Genomic DNA, 16,400 nt, shown 5'->3' on the forward strand with positions numbered 1-16,400 from the left:
ATTCAGATAAGCCAGTTTGCCAGAGTGGCTCAAGGTCATGGTGATGGGCTTTACAGCAATTGAGAAAGATGAAGTCTAAACAGAGATATGAATTGGATATCAATTGTATGAAAATATCTTTCCAGCTATAAAAAGTATTGTAATTTTAATTATTTTGCTTTCTTTTACAATTTGGACCAATAGACAGGATTTGCAGAAGCAGTAAAAGTTTTTGATTTTTGCTGCGTTTTCCCGGGAGTCAGAAGCTGCAGAAGCCTGAATGATGTTTTAATTGGAAACTATTGATTTCCTGCAGTTTTATAAAAGAAACAGTCATTTGCTAATTCTTGAGTTTCTTAGTTATAAAAGTAGCTTTTCCAAATGTATTTTGAATTACGTGCTCTACAGTCCAGTGAGTGGTAGGAGAATTACATTCACAAACATATTGAAGTCGTCTTGTACAATGTAAATATGTGACTAAAGCTACACAACTTTTAATTTCTAATAATTGAATGGCCATTCCTTTGTCAAATTTTAGTTTTTGTATTCTTACAGTTATAACACTATATATCAAGAGCTGGAACATACCATTAAGTCAGCAGACCCCAAGGAGGATCTTAAATGGTTCCGATGTACACATGGTCCAGGAATGCCCATGAACTGGCCACAGTTTGAGGTATGACAGCTGAGTTGAATGCAATAGCATAGTTAGAAATTTACCTGCTTATTTCCATTTGTTTGCTTTCATCTAATAAGTACTTATAGTTGAATGCAGAGTACATGTTTGTGTATTTCTCTTCCATTTCTGTTGCAAGTTAATTGGATGAAACAAGACTACTTTGAGACTACTCTGAATTCTCAAAGGGGCGCTCATTCTAATGGCAGTTATTTTCCTATAATGCTTAATTTTTAAAAATAATTATTTATTTTGATTTCTCCATTTGTTATGCACTTTTCTCATTTCTTATGATTGTCACTTCATTACAGCCCAATGATACTTGTACTTAATGATTCAATAGTGGAATCACTTGTCAGAATTCAGTAACGTTGGGTCGTTGTTTGAACATAAAATTTGATGAATTAACAATGTGAGTAAGTAGGAGACTTACTATATCAGTTTAGATCAGATCATTGAATTTTTTGGCATTACTTTTGGAGTTCCCCAAGGATGTATCCTTGGTCCTCTTCTATCAGTACTACCAAGACGCTACCACCAAGAAAGCACAACAGCGCCTATACTTCCTCAGGAAACTAAGGAAATTCGGCATGTCCACATTAACCCTTACCAACTTTTACAGATGCACCATAGAAAGCATCCTATCGGGCTGCATCACAGCCTGGTATGGCAACTGCTCGGCCCAGGACCGCAAGAAACTTCAGAGAGTTGTGAACACAGCCCAGTCCATCACACAAACCTGCCTCCCATCCATTGACTCCATCTACACCTCCCACTGCCTGGGGAAAGCGGGCAGCATAATCAAAGATCCCTCCCACCGGCTTACTCACTCTTCCAACTTCTTCCATCGGGCAGGAGATACAGAAGTCTGAGAACACGCACGAACAGACTCAAAAACAGCTTCTTCCCCACTGTCACCAGACTCCTAAATGACCCTCTTATGGACTGACCTCATTAACACTACACCCTGTATGCTTCATCCGATGCCAGTGCTTATGTAGTTACATTGTATATGTTGTGTTGCCCTATTATGTATTTTCTTTTATTCCCTTTTCTTCCCATGTATTTAATGATCTGTTGAGCTGCTCGCAGAAAAATACTTTTCACTGTACCTCGGTACACGTGACAATAAACAAATCCAATCCAATCCAATCCAATTTGCTTCATCGACAATCTGAAACCATCATCAGGTTCCACAGACTCTGTGTTATCAAACTTTGTGTCCAACATCAAATTAAAATTAGAACGACAGAAGCCACTGTCTTTGGTCACCAACTTTGTCCCCATGCCATTTTGTCAAGCTGAACCAGACTGTTTGTAACTTTGGTGTCTTTTTGACCCGAAGTGGAGCTTTCAAATTGATATCCTCTCCATCAGCTACATGAAAGCAATTTACAAAGAAATGAAACAAGTGGTCAGTAAGATGAAATAAATTAATGCAAATGACATGCAAAACAGGGGGTGATACATGGATAGAAATCATGCAAACAAAAATGTCATTTAGGCATATTTGGCAAGATTTTCTAACCTGTCCATTAAAGATTCACAAACTGAAATTTAAACTAGAATGTATGATTGCATCACTCAAACAATAGGGACCTCATTCAAAAAAGGTCACCTTGGATTTAAAAAAAACAAAATTTAGAATGTCCAATTCTTTTTTTCCCCCCAATTAAGGGGTAATTTAGTGTTGACCAATTCACCTACCCTGCACATCTTTTTGGGTTGTGGGGGTGAGACCCACGCAGACACAGGGAGGATGTACATGGACAGTGACTCGGGGCTGGGATTGAACCCGGGTCCTCAGCGCCATGAGGCGGTAGTGCTGACCGCTGTACCACGTGCTGCCTTGAAGGCAACACAGTATGAACATTATGACACAATCTCAGCACTTTGGTAATTTGCTAAAATCCTACAATATTAATCTGTATGTAGAAAACTGCCAAAATGACTCTACTTGCATTCAAATTAACAATGCCGCAGCCATGCAGGGACCCAATATAAATCTAACAGCATTCAATAAGTCATAAATTCATGGAAACTTATTCTAAGGAGCAATTTCAGTTGCATGATGCCAGACGTGAACTCAAGAATTCAGATGAACAACAAAATCTTTATATGTATAAAGCACCTTTAACGTAGGAAACTATGCCAAAGCAATTCATAGGTGTGTAATGAGACACCGAGTTAAAGGAGGAGATTTTAGGATAGCTGATCAAAAACTTGGTTAAAGAATCATAGAATCCCTACAGTGCAGAAGGAGGCCATTCGTCCCATCGATTGTGCACCAACCCTCTGAAAGAGCACCCTACTTAGGCCCAGTCCCCCACCCTATCCCCGTAACCACACCTAGGGTGAATTTAGCATAGCCAATCCACCCAACTTGCACATCTTTGGACTGTGGAAGGAAAATGGAACACCCGGAGGAAACCCACCCAGACAAGGGAAGAATGTGCAAATTCCATACAGACAGTCACCTGAGGTTAGAATCCAACCCGGGTCCCTGGCATAATGAGGCAGCAGCGTTAACCACTGTCCACCATGCCACCCCTCCAAGAGGTAGTTGTTCAGGACTTTAAAGGAAGAGGAGTTGGAGTGGTTTAAGGAAACATTTCCAGAACTTAAGGCCTATGTGGCTGAAGGCACAATCACCAAGAGTGCTGCAAAGGGAGTGCAGGATGTACAAGAGACCCAAATTGGACGAAGGCAGGGTTCTTGGAGAGTCATAAATTGGAGGAGGTTATGAAAATAGGAAGAGTCAAGGCTATGATTGGATTGTGCACTAGGAAAAGAACTTTAAAATCATGTTATAGGTGCACCGGGAGCCAGCAATTGAATAGATGGTAGATGGGGGAAACGAGAAGAACATTAGAACAAACAAGCAAGAGTAGGCCATTCTGCCCTCAAGTCTGCTCCGCCATTTAATAAGATCATGGCTGATCTGATAGTAACTTCAAATCTGTATCATGCCTAACCCTGATAACCTATCACTACCACCATACTTACCATAAGTCTATCTGTCTCTGCCTTAAAAATATTGTAAGGCTCTTGAACTGTCTTCCTGAAAAGGTGGTGGAAGCAAAGACTCACAACCCTCAGAGAACTTTTCACCATACCTCCATTTTAAATGGGCGAACCCTTACTTTGAAACAGTGACCCCCTACTCCTAGGTTTTCCCACAAGAGTAAATATCCTTTCCACGTTCGCGCTGTCAAGGCCCCTCAATATCTTATAACCTTCAATCAGGTTACCTCTAACTCTTCTAAACTTCAGTGGTTACAAGCCTAGCCTATGCAACTTCTTATAATAACCCACCCATTCCAGGTATTAGTCTGGTAAAAGTTCTCTGAACTGCTTCCGATGCATTTACATCCTTCCTTAAATAAAGTCAGCAATACTACATACATAATACTTCATATGTGGTCTCACTAGTGCTCTGAAGCATAACCTCCCTACTCTGTATTCATTTACCCTAGCAATAAATGATAACACTATAAAATTGAATCATAGAATCCTTACAGTGCAGAAGGAGGCCATTTGACCCATCAGGTCTGTACTGACCCTACCAAGGTCCACTCCCCTGCCCTATCCCCATAACATCAACTAACCTGCACATCTTTCAACAAGGGGCAATTTAGCGTGGCCAATTCACCTAGCTTTTCTAAATATTTGCTGTACCTGCCTTTTGTGATTCTTGCACTAAGACACCCAGATCCCTCTACATCTCAAGAGCTCTTCAACCTCTCACTATTTAGATCATTTTCTTCTCTCCCCGTAACCACACCTTCAAAATGGACAATTTCATATTTTCCCACATTACATGCCATTTGCCATTTCTTTAGCCACTCATTTAACCTATAAAATCTTTTGGTAGCCTCCTTATGTCCTTGTCATAACTTAGTTTCCTACCTTTGTGTATACTGCAAATGTGGCTACCTCCCATCCATGCCTTCATCCAAGTCATTTATAGAAATTATAAACTGTTGAGTTCCCAGCACTGATCGCTATGGCACACCACTCGTAACATTTTGCCAACCTGAAAAAGACCCATTTATGCCTACTCTCGGCTTACTGTTAACGCTTTTATTTCCCACAATAACCTTTGCTACTGCACCTGAACAGATCAGTTCTGGAAATCTAAGCACTGTATATCCGCTGGTTTTCCCCTTTAACTACAGCACATATTACTTCCTCAAAGAACTCTAATAAGTTTGTTAAACATAACTTCCCTTTGACAAAATCCGATTACCTTGAACGTATCCAAGTGCCTTGTAATAGCTTCTTTAATAATAGGTTCTACCAAGACCTGATTTCAGTAGAATGAGACGAAGTTCTATTGAGGGTACAAAATGAGAGACAGCCTGGAGAGCACTGGTAGAGTTGATTCTGAAGCTTGTCAGGAGAAAAGGATAAGGGGTTCAACAGCCGATAAGACCAGAAATAGGAACAGGAGAACATTCAGCCCCTCGAGCCTGCTCCACTATTCAGTAGGATCATGGCTGATTCCTCACGTCTACTTTCCTGGCTGCTCCCTGTAACCCTTGATTCCCTTACTGATAAAGAATATATCTACCTCAGCCTTAAATATACAAAAGGACTCTGCCCCCACAGTTCCCTGTGGCAACGAGCTCCAAAGACACTCAACCCTCAGAGAAGAAATTCCTCCTCATCTCAGTTTTAAATGGACGTCACTTTTTTCTGGCACTATGCCCTCTCATCTGAGGCTCTCCCATGAGGGGAAACATCCTCTCAGCATTTACCCTGTCAAGGCGAATCCTATCAGTGCAATTCTCCGTCGGCGGGATCCTCCGGTCCGCCGGCAGCGCGCCCACCCTCACAGGTTCCTTGACGGCCTGAGGTGGCCAAAATCGGAAACTTCATTGGCCGGCTGCGGTTACGGAGAATCCCGCTGCCAGTGGGGGTGCCCGCGCAGGAAACCGCAGCATCGGACCAGAGAATCCCACCCTATATGTTTAGTTGAGATCAGACTAACTGGGGCAGTTGCTGTTCCATGTTGACCACTCAATCGTGTGCTCTCACTGCCATGTGGCACCAGCAGCAACTGCAACTCATTTAGTTCCTGTATCATGGCTATAGCTATTGAAGTCAGTCAATAGTGGTTCTGCATGTACATTTATGTCAGTTCTGTTTCAGATTTGTACTCTTGCTCCGTTACAATTATCAATCAGTAAAGGGGAGAGAGGTCACATGATGTGAGCATGGGAGTGGCTGCTTTTTCATGAGCTCTGGTTCCACATGTCTTTTAATCGTTTATTTTATCCTAATGCATGTTCTATAATTATTTTGGGGGAAGGATATATGTCTTGCATTATATCCTGGTCAGAGTTTGGTGGTGAAATGCCAAGTTGAATCTGAGAGAATCCTTGTTTGATTGGGATGGTCTGAGTTGGCTGGGGTGGGGCTCAGCTAGCAATGGCAGTTTTTCTGGTCAGCGGGTCTACACATCGGTAGTGCTGTATGCATCGGCATGAATGACTGCCATTGCGAATGATGTTCTGGATGATGATCTTGGCTTGATGATGCAGGTTTTTGGTGCTCGTTTGGATCAGCTGCTAAATATCCTTGAGAGAAGGTTTGACGGTGCACATTGTGTCCAGTCTTCGAGGCCTGTGGTTGGGTGGAGGCCCCCACCATTGGTTTCACGCTGTCCTGTCCACGGTGCTTGTTATGAGGGATGGGAAGTGGCTATGTTGAGTCATCTCTACCAGCATTTACCCTGTCAAGGCGAAGCCTATCAGTGGAATTCTCCGTCGGCTGGATCCTCCGGTCTGCCGGCAGCGCGGAGCCGCCTGAGCGATGGCGTGGCGGAGGTGAAGATGGAACTGATTCTGTGTTGTTCGATGATCATGTCATGGCCGTGGCTCTTCATGCAGCATAGATGGTGTTATTATCTTGTAGTTCATTAATAATCTCTTCTTCATCCTTGGGAATGGGCGTCTGCCAGAGGTGTACAGACTAATGGTTGTATCTTGATCCTCTTTTATCCTGAGAATGTTTGCTCCTTTAGTTCTCACGTTTTTGTATTCTGTCTTGTTTAATGTGTTGAGAAGCACTGACTACACAGACCATGATCTGAATTTATAGCTGCTGGTCGTCTCTGTATAAATGCGTGGAATGATGATTGTACTTTGCCTGGGTGGTATTATTGACATTGTGTGGTATTGTAAAACATCCTTCTAGAACAGGAGTTCTCATGTATTTTTTGTTCTTGCTATTTTGGTTATAGTGACATTTAAGAATCCGTTATTGACTTCTGCAGGGGTAAAGATGAGTCTTGCATTGGAGGGAGGGGTTACTGTATATCATTGGTGCTTCTGGTGTTGCTAGGGTTGAGGGAGATCTGTCCTGATGCGCGCTCAATCATGGCGTGAAAAATCTATCCTGAATTCTTGTTGTCGTTGCGCGCAATCACCGTGCAGGAAGGTGTGCACCATTTCACTCATTTTTATGGCTTTATCTTTCTCTCCCCTGTTCTCTGGTGGTGTATCTAGAGGCACCAAATTGAGACTAATGATTGTATTGAGCCATATTACTATTCTGTTCCCCTCTATATCCATATATGTTGAGACTTTTCTTCTACTGAGCTCTCCCATTCCTGTAGTTTAACTATGTTATTTGTTAAAATGAAAAGCTTCAATAAAAATACTTTTCAAAACGCATCACTTAAGTGAGAGGAGGCAGTAGGTGGTAACTGCAAGGAGAGAAGGGACTGATAGGGTCAAACAGCATGTTTGGGAGCTAGTATCACTCAGTATCAGCAAAATTGTTTGTAAATGAATTACACATTATACGCTACTTTTCCCCGTATTTTCTCTGCTTGCTGTCATCAATGTGTTCAGTAGATACAGGGGTACCGGTTGCCCTATGGTGTCTAACCTGATTCATTCTTCTGCAAGCATGTACCTCGAGTGTTAACCATTTTTATTTACTAAGGGGAGCATCTCGAGCAGACCTAATTGTTTATTCACTGTTTTGGCCCCCAGCTAGAATTTCAACCATTTGGGATTTTCCTGGAGTCACCAGGAATAAAATATTAATTAGAAAACTGTTATGCACAATTTAGTTTGAAAGTCAGACGAGCCTTTGCTCCATTTTTATTTGTGTATTAGTTATGAAAAATATTGGCGATGTGGGAGATAGTTATTTGGCTGTCAATCAGGCCAAGGAGTGGGACTGACTTTATGTACTGGCAACAGGTGAAGGAGTTGGAGTTTGAGGAGAAAAGAGGGAGACTGGGTTCAGGTGACTGGACCTCACATGGAGAGTAAAAGCAAGTGGGATGGGTGTAAGAGACCAGTTTTTTGGTTTTTTTTGCCGTGTTGGGATAGTAGCAGTTGCAACATGGTGAATGGGACCAGCATTGAGAGAATATTTTTATTAAGAAATACTCTGGAATTTTTGTAACGTGGGAATAGAACTTTCAGAAGCAAAAGTTGAGACCCCTGCTATAAATCCTACAAAATTTTGAATCTGTCCTCAGTCACTACAGTACAGCAGACACGCTAAGTTTGAATACAACTGAAGCTGGAGATAAATGTAAGAGCTTCATGTGTTTTCTGACATTTTCTGTGCGTTTTTAAGATGTGGTATATTTGTTTCTAATTTCTTCTGCAAACGCATGCTGCTTTGATAAGTCTAAGGCTGCAATTACTGTTTTGGGTGTGCATGCTTCAAAATGATTAGAAAGCATGCTTGCATATAATTGCATGTTTCTCAAGTCTGAATTGCTGTTCTGTATAAAATGCTGTGCTGTATAGTTTATATTGAAAATCACCAGGCTTTTAGTGATAAATATTACGATCCCAACAATGGCTCGGATACTGGACCGAAACCCCAATGTTTTATTTTAATAAGACTCTGTGGCAAGGATGTTTCGTTCCAAGATTGATTGCATGAAGAAGTAGGGATAAGGTAAATTAAAACAAACTTTATTACTAACGCAGTATTAAAATCTTTAACATCACATTAGAAAATAAGGTATAATTACGCCTTAAACAATACTACTCAACACCGTGAATGCAATACCCTTAATTGCTATCTTTATTCCCATTTAAACATTAACAAGAAAATAAACCATTTTGGCTCTCAATCCACCTTAAATACCAATAGCACAGAGTGATACTTTACTGAGTTATTCTTTGAGAAAGATCCCTTGACACTGCATTACAGAACGGAGCTGGTCCGAACCCTGCAGAAACTCTGGCTGAAGTCTTCAAAAACTTTTTCAACTGGCTTGTTCCCGCTCCCCCTTGCCCTCAGACAAGTCTGTTCTGCTTTAAATGCAGTTGATTTCTTTTAACTAACCTACAGTGAGAACAAACCGCCATACTTGGTCTCGGCTTCTGCCAGATCAGAACTTAACTGAAAAAACACTTTCTCAAAATGCGTGATACTGTAGTTCCACGCAGCAATGACATCCACCAAGCTGAAATATAATTAACTCCCCAGGGAATAGTCAAAAAAAATTGCATTAGCCCAAGCTTTTTACGATGGTTCATTGCACCTCAGGAACCTAAAACTTTTGTAGTCTTTCAAACCAAGATTCTTTTAAAAGCAGTCAATCAAACTCTAACCCAGACTTCACCAAATGCTTATTATCCATATATCTAAAATCCTACATTCATCACCGTAAAACCATTCCGTTTAGAATTCTAGAGTTTTAGAAACTTACAACTCCAAAGGAGGTTAATCATAGAATTTACAGTGCAGAAGGAGGCCATTCAGCCCATCGAGTTTGCACCGGCTCTTGGAAAGAGCACCCTACCCAAGGTCAACACCTCCACCCTATCCCCATAACCCAGTAACTCAACCCAACACTAAGGGCAATTTTGGACACTAAGGGCAATTTATCATTGCCAATCCACCTAACCTGCACATCCTTGGACTGTGGGAGGAAACCGGAGCACCCGGAGGAAACCCACGCACACACTGGGAGGATGTGCAGACTCCGCACAGACAGTGATCCAAGCCGGAATCGAACCTGGGACCCTGGAGCTGTGACGCAATTGTGCTATCCACAATGCTACCGTGCTGCCCACGAGGTCATTCAGACTGGATGTGTATCTGTACTGGCTCTGTCACAGAACGCTTGTATTTGGCCCCACGTGCCTACTTATGTTTTTTAAAAAAATATATATTTTATTAAAGTTTTTCAATCACAATTTTTTCCCCCTTACAAATCAAAAAAAAAGATTTTTAAAATACAAGTAACATGATAACTACAATCTAACATTGAGTAACTAACTAACATGGTAAACTAACCCAAAAACATAAAATGAAACTCCCCCCCCCCCCCCCCCCCTCCTCCCCCCTGGGTTGCTGCTGCTGGTCATCTATTTTCCCTCTAACGTTCAGCTAAGTAGTCGAGGAACGGTTGCCACCGCCTGGTGAACCCTTGAGCCGATCCTCTCAGCGCAAACTTAATCTGCTCCAGTTTTATGAACCCCGCCATATCGTTTATCCAGGCCTCCAGTCCGGGGGGTTTCGCTTCCTTCCATATGAGTAAAATCCTACGCCGGGCTACTAGGGACGCAAAGGCCACGACATCGGCCTCTTTCGCCTCCTGCACTCCCGGCTCATCTGCAACTCCAAATAAAGCTAACCCCCAGCCTGGTTTGACCCGGACCTTCACCACCTTCGAGATCACTCCCGTCACTCCCCTCCAATACCCCTCCAGTGCCGGGCATAACCAAAACATATGTGTGTGGTTTGCCGGGCTTCCGCCGCACCTCCCACACTTGTCCTCCACTCCGAAGAACCTGCTCAACCTTGCTCCCGTTATGTGTGCTCTATGCAGCACCTTAAATTGGATCAGGCTAAGCCTGGCACACGAGGAAGAGGAATTTACCCTGCTTAGGGCATCAGCCCACAAACCCTCCTCAATCTCCTCCCCGAGCTCTTCTTCCCATTTTCCTTTCAGTTCGCCCACCAGCTCCTCCCCCTCTTCTCTCATCTCCCGGTATATCTCTGACACCTTGCCCTCCCCGACCCACACCCCCGAAAGCACTCTATCCTGGATCCCCTGTGTCGGGAGCAGCGGAAATTCCCTCACCTGTTGTCTTGTGAACGCCCTCACCTGCATATACCTAAAGAAATTTCCCCGGGGCAGCTTATACTTTTCCTCCAACGCTCCCAAGCTCGCAAACGTCCCGTCTATAAATGGGTCTCCCACTCTCCTGATTCCCAACTGGTGCCAGTTCTGGAATCCTCCATCCAGCCTCCCTGGGGCAAACCTATGGTTGTTCCTAATTGGGGACCCCACCAAAGCTCCCAACACACCTCTCTGTCGCCTCCATTTCCCCCAGATACTTAATGTTGCCGCCACCACTGGGTTCGTTGTAAATTGTTTTGGTGAGAGCGGTAGTGGCGCCGTCACCAGCGCTTCTAGACTCGTCCCTTTACAGGACTTCATCTCTAGTCTTTTCCACGCCGCTCCCTCTCCCTCTATCATCCATTTACGAATCATCGCCACATTGGCGGCCCAGTAGTAGTCGCCCAAATCCGGCAGCGCCAGTCCCCCTCTGTCTCTACTACGTTGTAAGAACCCCCTCCTTACCCTCGGGACCTTCCCTGCCCACACGAAGCTCGTGATGCTCCTGTCTATTTTTTTTAAAAAGGCCTCCGTGATCAGTATAGGGAGACACTGGAACACAAATAGGAACCTCGGGAGGACCATCATCTTAATTGCCTGCACTCTGCCCGCCAGTGACAGCGGCTGCATGTCCCACCTTTTGAAATCCTCTTCCATTTGTTCCACCAGTCGTGTCAGATTAAGTCTGTGTAAGGTTCCCCAGCTCCTGGCTATCTGAATCCCCAGGTATCGAAGGTTTCTTTCCACACTCCTTAGCGGTAGGCCATCTATCCCTCTACTCTGGTCCCCAGGGTGTATCACAAAAAGTTCACTTTTTCCCATGTTAAGCCTATATCCCGAGAAATCTCCGAACTCCCTCAATATCTGCATGACCTCTGTCATCCCCCCCACTGGGTCCGCCACATACAGCAGTAGGTCATCCGCGTAGAGTGACACTCGGTGTTCCTCTCCCCCTCTAATCACCCCTCTCCATTTTCTGGAGTCTCTCAGCGCTATGGCCAGTGGTTCAATTGCCAACGCGAACAGTAATGGGGACAGCGGGCATCCCTGTCTTGTTCCCCTGTATAGTCGAAAATACTCCGACCTTTGCCGACCCGTGACCACACTTGCCGTTGGGGCCCCATAGAGGAGTTTGACCCAGCTAACAAACCCGAACCCGATCCTCCTCAGCACCTCCCATAGATACTCCCACTCTACCCTATCAAATGCCTTTTCTGCATCCATTGCCGCCACTATCTCTGCCTCCCCCTCTACTGGGGGCATCATTATCACCCCTAATAGCCGTCGCACGTTGACATTTAGTTGTCTCCCCTTTACGAATCTTGTCTGGTCTTCGTGCACCACCCCCGGGACACAATCCTCTATCCTCGTTGCCAGCACCTTTGCTAGCAACTTGGCGTCCACATTTAGCAGTGAGATAGGCCTATAGGACCCGCACTGCAGCGGATCTTTATCCCGCTTCAAAATTAGCGATATCGTCGCCTCCGACATTGTCGGGGGTAGGGTCCCCCCTTCTCTGGCCTCGTTAAAAGTCCTTACCAACAGTGGGGCCAGCAAGTCCACATATTTTCTATAAAATTCCACCGGGAACCCATCTGGTCCCGGGGCCTTCCCTGCCTGCATGTTCCCCAGCCCCTTGGTAAACTCGTCCACCCCAATTGGTGCCCCCAGGCCTTCCACCTCCTGCTCCTCCACCCTTGGGAACCTTAATTGGTCCAAAAACTGCCGCATCGCCTCTTTTCCCTCCGGGGGTTGGGACCTAATAAAGTCTTTCGTAAAAGGTCTTAAACACCTCGTTTATCTTCCCTGCTCTCCGCACCATAGCTCCCTTTTCATCTCTAATTCCCCCTATCTCCCTCACCGCTGTCCTCTTTCGCAGCTGATGGGCCAACAGGCGACTCGCCTTTTCCCCATATTCATATCCCATCCCCTGTGCCTTCCTCCACTGCGCCTCCGCCCTCCTAGTGGTCAGAAGGTTGAACTCCGCCTGGAGTCGTCATCTCTCCCTGTATAGTCCTTCCTCCGGGGCCTCCGCGTATTCTTTATCTACCTTTAAAATCTCCCCCAGTAATCTTTCCCTTTCCTTGGCCTCTATTTTCCCTTTGTGGGCCCTGATGGAGATCAGCTCTCCTCTGACCACCGCCTTTAGTGCTTCCCATACTACTCCCACTCTGACCTCCCCGTCGTCATTGACCTCCAGGTATCTCTCGATACATCCCCGCACCCTTCCACAGACTCCCTCATCCGCCAGCAATCCCACATCTAATCGCCAGAGTGCACGCTGCTCCCTCTCCTCTCCTAGTTCCAGGTCCACCCAATGTGGGGCATGATCTGAGACAGCTATGGCTGAATACTCAGTTTCTTCCACCCTCGAGATCAGCGACCTTCCCAAAACAAAGAAATCTATCCGGGAATACACCTTGTGCACATGGGAGAAGAAGGAGAACTCTTTGACCTTCGGCCTAACAAATCGCCATGGATTCGCTCCCCCCATTTGGTCCATAAACCCCTTAAGCACCTTGGCCGCTGCCGGCCTTCTTCCGGTCCTAGATCTAGATCTATCTAACCATGGGTCCAGCACGGTGTTGAAGTCTCCCCCCATTATCAGGTTTCCTACCTCCAGGTCCGGGATACGTCCCAGCATCCGCTTCATGAATCCCGCATCATCCCAATTCGGGGCATATACGTTAACCAACACTACCTCCGTTCCCTCCAGTCTGCCACTCACCATCACATATCTGCCTCCGCTATCTGCTACAATGCTCCTAGCTTCGAATGATACCCGTTTCCCCACCAGTATGGCCACCCCTCTGTTCTTTGCATCCAGCCCTGAGTGGAACACCTGTCCCACCCATCCTTTCCTTAACCTAACTTGGTCCGCCACCTTCAGGTGTGTCTCCTGAAGCATAGCCGCGTCTGCCCTCAGTCCTTTCAAGTGCGCGAACACTCGGGCCCTTTTAATCGGCCCATTTAGGCCTCTCACGTTCCACGTGATCAGCCGCACTGGGGGGCTACCTGCCCCCTTCCCGTGTCGACTAGCCATCACCCTCTCTAGGCCAGTCCCGGTTCCGCACTCCCACCCGTTCCCCAGGTGGCGCATTCCAGCCCCGACCACCCTTTCTTTAACCAGTTCCTCTTTGATTCCTGCAGCAGCAACCCAGTTATCCTCTCTCTCTCTCTCTCTCTCTCTCTCTCTCTCTCTCTCTCTCTCTCTCTCTCTCTCTCTCTCTCTCTCTCTCTCTCTCTCTCTTCTCCCCCCCCCCCCCCGCTAGATCCCCATCTAGCATGATTGCTTCCCCCCATATTACTTCCGAACGTCAGCTGACTTCAACTGACCCCGGCTTCTCCCGCTCACTCCTTGACCCCCCCGTGTGGGGAACTCCCATCTACCTTGCGCCTATCTTCCCGCCATCACCTTTCTGGCGCGGGAACAAGGACAGTAGGCCCCGTATTCTCTATAGTTGTCCCGCCCCTTGTGGCGCAGCTCCCTCTACCGCCCCATTCCCATTCCCCTTCCCCCGCCTGTGTCTCTTCTTTCCCCCCACCGGCGCCCACATTTCTTAGTGTCCCCCCCTTCCCAATTTACATCCCTATATGCATCGGCATTGTCATTTCCCCTCTAACATCAGTCCCTCAGTTCCGATCCAGTTTCTCGTTTTTAATAAAGGTCCATGCTTCTTCCGCCGTTTCGAAGTAGTGATGTCTCTCCTGGTACGTGACCCACAGTCGCGCCGGCTGCAGCATCCCGAACTTCACCTTCTTGTGTAGCACCTCCTTGGCTCGATGAGCTGGACATCGCCGCAGCCGGAAGTCGTGCCTACTTATGTGCATAACTCTGTAAATCCCTCATCCTTAAGTACCTGTCCATCTCCCTTTCAAATTATTTATGGAATCAGTTTCCACCACTCTCTTCTGATGGAGCATTTTGGATGTTCACAACTCCCGGCATGAAAACAATTCTCTTCGGCTCTAGATCATTTTCCAACTGTTTCGAATCCATCCAGTTATTGACCCACTCACTGATCTGAAGGAATTCCCTACTCGATCAAAACCGGTTATCTTGAGAACTTCTACTGGGCCACCTTGTAACCGTTTCTATTTCAACAAGGTCAGTCCAAATCAACCATTCCTAATAACTGAAGTCTCTCATCTTTGGTAATAGTCAAGAAACCACCTCTGTACCCTTTCTAATTCCCTTAGTGATTCTTGAAGTTTAAGACCTGTCCCATATTCCTGACCCATCATTTTCATAAATTAAAATCTAACCAACCAACAAATCTTTATTTGGGAAACTATGATGGTCTCGTAAATAGATTTCTGAAATTGTACCATGCAATAGCCATCTTTATTTATCTCAAATGTCCCACAAATTAAATTTTTTACAACTAATCCAAAATCATTTGGGCACAGGGACATAAAATAAATAGAAATTTGTTGCTTTCTTGTATTTAATTTGGTATTTTGGTGCAAAACACATGTTGAAATGAGCACACTAAAACTCCCTCATTACAGCTTCATTAAAAACCCAACAGGCAAAGTCTGAAAGATGACCAAAAACTGCTTCGTAAGATCATGCTCCATTTCGTTGAATGAGGATCGGCATAACATCGGGAGGACAAATGAAGAAAACCAGTTTTCTTTAATTATTCAAATATTTTATGTAAAACCACATCCCAGGACTGCGCAATATATGATTCAGGGCATTGAGGTGTGCATCTAATTCCATCATAATCTAAGATTTCCATAACTGGATGATTACATTTCCGATTTCTATCTTTTATCCCTTTTCTTATTTTAATACTCAAAGGAAATGCATATTTATTCCATATGCACAGTTTTTAAATTTATTTAATGATCACAAGGTTAGGCTGGATGAAGATGTCCACTCAGTCCATTGTGACCTCGTATTATACGACTATGACAAAACTATCTCTCTTCTTCAACTTGACCTGTCTGCAACCTTTGACCTGGGTGGACCACACCCCTCCTCCAATGTCTCTCCACCGCTGTACCACTAGGTGGGATGGTACTTGCCTGATTCCAACGAATCACATGCGTTCTCTTCTCTTCCTGCTCCCACACTGTACCTCTGGTGTTGCCCAAGGATCAGTCCTTGGCCCCTTTCTGTTTCTAACTGCATACTTTTCCTCAACAACAACATTCAAAACACATCAGTTTCCGCAATGATTCTGACAAAACTCAACTCTAGCTCACTGCAATCTCTCAACCATTGGTATATTTGCTTGACCAACATCCAGATTTCCTCCTGTTAAATATTGAAAAGCCATTGTTTCTGTTCCTTCCCCAGCAAGTTCGATGAGCTATCAGTTTTATCCCATTTCCTGGCATCTGTCTGAGGCACAACCAGACTTTGTGCATCCTCGGTGTTATATTTGAGCTCATCTTCTGATCCAATATCCACACTGTCATTAAGACTGTCTGTTTCTATCACTGTCCGTGTGGAGTTTGTACATTCTACCCGTGTTTGCATGGATCTCACCCCCACAACCCAAAAGATGTGCCGGCTAGCTGGACTGGCGATGCTTAACTGCTCCCTTAATGGGGGGGGGGTCGTCATCTCAGCTTCTCTGCTGAAGCTTCCGGGTATCCTTTTGTTCGCTCTAGATAGGACTA

General features: G+C 45.1%; 1 protein-coding gene across 4 annotated transcripts in view; it reads left to right on the forward strand.

Moving 5' to 3' along the window:
• LOC140396269 (protein kinase C and casein kinase substrate in neurons protein 2-like) overlaps positions 1–16,400 on the forward strand; it is a 141,447-nt gene that overhangs the window by 94,762 nt on the left and 30,285 nt on the right. For all 4 annotated transcript variants that reach the window (XM_072484650.1, XM_072484651.1, XM_072484652.1 and 1 more), the window contains exon 7: positions 535–655. In XM_072484650.1, the coding sequence (XP_072340751.1) occupies positions 535–655 (121 nt within the window). The remainder of the gene's footprint in view (positions 1–534; positions 656–16,400) is intronic.

Source organism: Scyliorhinus torazame, chromosome 19 (assembly GCF_047496885.1).
Source record: "Scyliorhinus torazame isolate Kashiwa2021f chromosome 19, sScyTor2.1, whole genome shotgun sequence".
Lineage (NCBI taxonomy): Eukaryota > Metazoa > Chordata > Chondrichthyes > Carcharhiniformes > Scyliorhinidae > Scyliorhinus > Scyliorhinus torazame.